The 1,326-nt window shown below is 43.2% G+C and overlaps 1 protein-coding gene and 1 pseudogene across 1 annotated transcript in view; both read right to left on the reverse strand.

Annotated features, from left to right (window-relative positions):
- tap2a (transporter associated with antigen processing, subunit type a) overlaps window positions 1–349 on the reverse strand; it is a 4,596-nt gene extending 4,247 nt beyond the window's left edge. The window contains exon 1 of the mRNA XM_034891929.1: window positions 29–349. Within this exon, the coding sequence (XP_034747820.1) occupies window positions 29–276 (248 nt within the window). The 5' untranslated portion in view covers window positions 277–349. The remainder of the gene's footprint in view (window positions 1–28) is intronic.
- LOC117957032 overlaps window positions 1–1,326 on the reverse strand; it is a 46,165-nt pseudogene that overhangs the window by 29,822 nt on the left and 15,017 nt on the right.

Below are 1,326 nucleotides of genomic sequence, written 5' to 3' on the forward strand. Positions count from 1 at the left end.
GTACAGAGCTTTGGCTCCGGTCTCAAACACCGCAAGCAGCAGACTGTGCGCCGTTAAAACACGAATCAGCAACGGGTTGAGGTCTCCGAGGATGAGCAGGGTTACAGCAGTGAGCGCCAAACACCGGAGAGCCGCAGAAACCCAGAGACGCGCAAGATGCCCAAACACGCTGTGCGTCACTACACATCCCGATGCGTAAAACAAGGAAAGGTCGACGCAAACTGCTGAAATTAAAGCAGCGGTACTGCGGGTTACTGAAGTTGTATTGCCGGCCATTTCTCAGCAACACTCGTCCTCGAATGACCTGCTCTGTCGCCTCGAGACCAGTGTATTTTCATCCACTTTCAGTTTCGTTTTCTGGCAGGACCAGGGGTTTCCCTGAAGTCTACAGAATTAAACTTAGAAGTAGGACAATTCAGGATTTCTAAACTGAGTCGTTACACTCATCCTCATTTGTAACGGCATCATCTTCCAGTCTTCAGTTATAACATAACAAGTGTCAAAAAACAACGTAGCTCATTGTAATGTGAGAAACAAAAAAACATTTTCAAATTCCCCACAGTTTACATAGAATCATGTTTTGATATGCTATGTTAGTGTATATTTAAAATGTATGTCAATTTGGTCGCCCGGATGGGTCATTGGTGGAGGGGCATCCATATATAGCCTAGTGGTATATTTTCTCCTCGACTCAGCTGGTCCGGGTTCGACTCCGACCAGTGGCCCTTTGCTGCATGTCTTCCCCCCCTCCCCCTCCCCTTTCGTTTATTCTGCTGTTCTGTCAAATAAAGGTCAAAAAATGCCCCAAAACAATCTTAAAAAAATATGGATGTCAATTTAATCATGATTTTTATGTTGTTATTTGACAAATCCTGACGGCAGGTGACACGCCATCAATAAGCATCTTAACCTAAAACACTCTTGTCATGGTCTCACCTGTGTGTAATCATCATCACCTGTTCCCCTAGTAGAAAGACTCACCACATGCCGATTTTGTACTGTTGCCTGATTTTTACTTAAAGAGTCGTACTCTTTTTGAGTATGGACTCAAAAATGAGTCTTGCACCAAGTCTGAGAAGGAAGTGACATGTTGGCTGGAGACCGTCTGATAGACAGTCTGAATGGCTTTATTCTCCAAGATCAATAATTGTACGTTGCTTTTTGAGACTTTATTTAGCAATATGGGTCCTTTATTTCATTCTATTCTAAGCTATTTAAACTCATCTGTCAAACAAAATGAGCTGAAGAGTGGAAAAGAAGCTACATCGGTGTCATCTCTGTTGTGTTTCCTGCTGCATCAGTTCCTTCGTTACGTTTGATTTAAGG

The sequence above is a fragment of the Etheostoma cragini genome, chromosome 14, assembly GCF_013103735.1.
Source record: "Etheostoma cragini isolate CJK2018 chromosome 14, CSU_Ecrag_1.0, whole genome shotgun sequence".
Lineage (NCBI taxonomy): Eukaryota > Metazoa > Chordata > Actinopteri > Perciformes > Percidae > Etheostoma > Etheostoma cragini.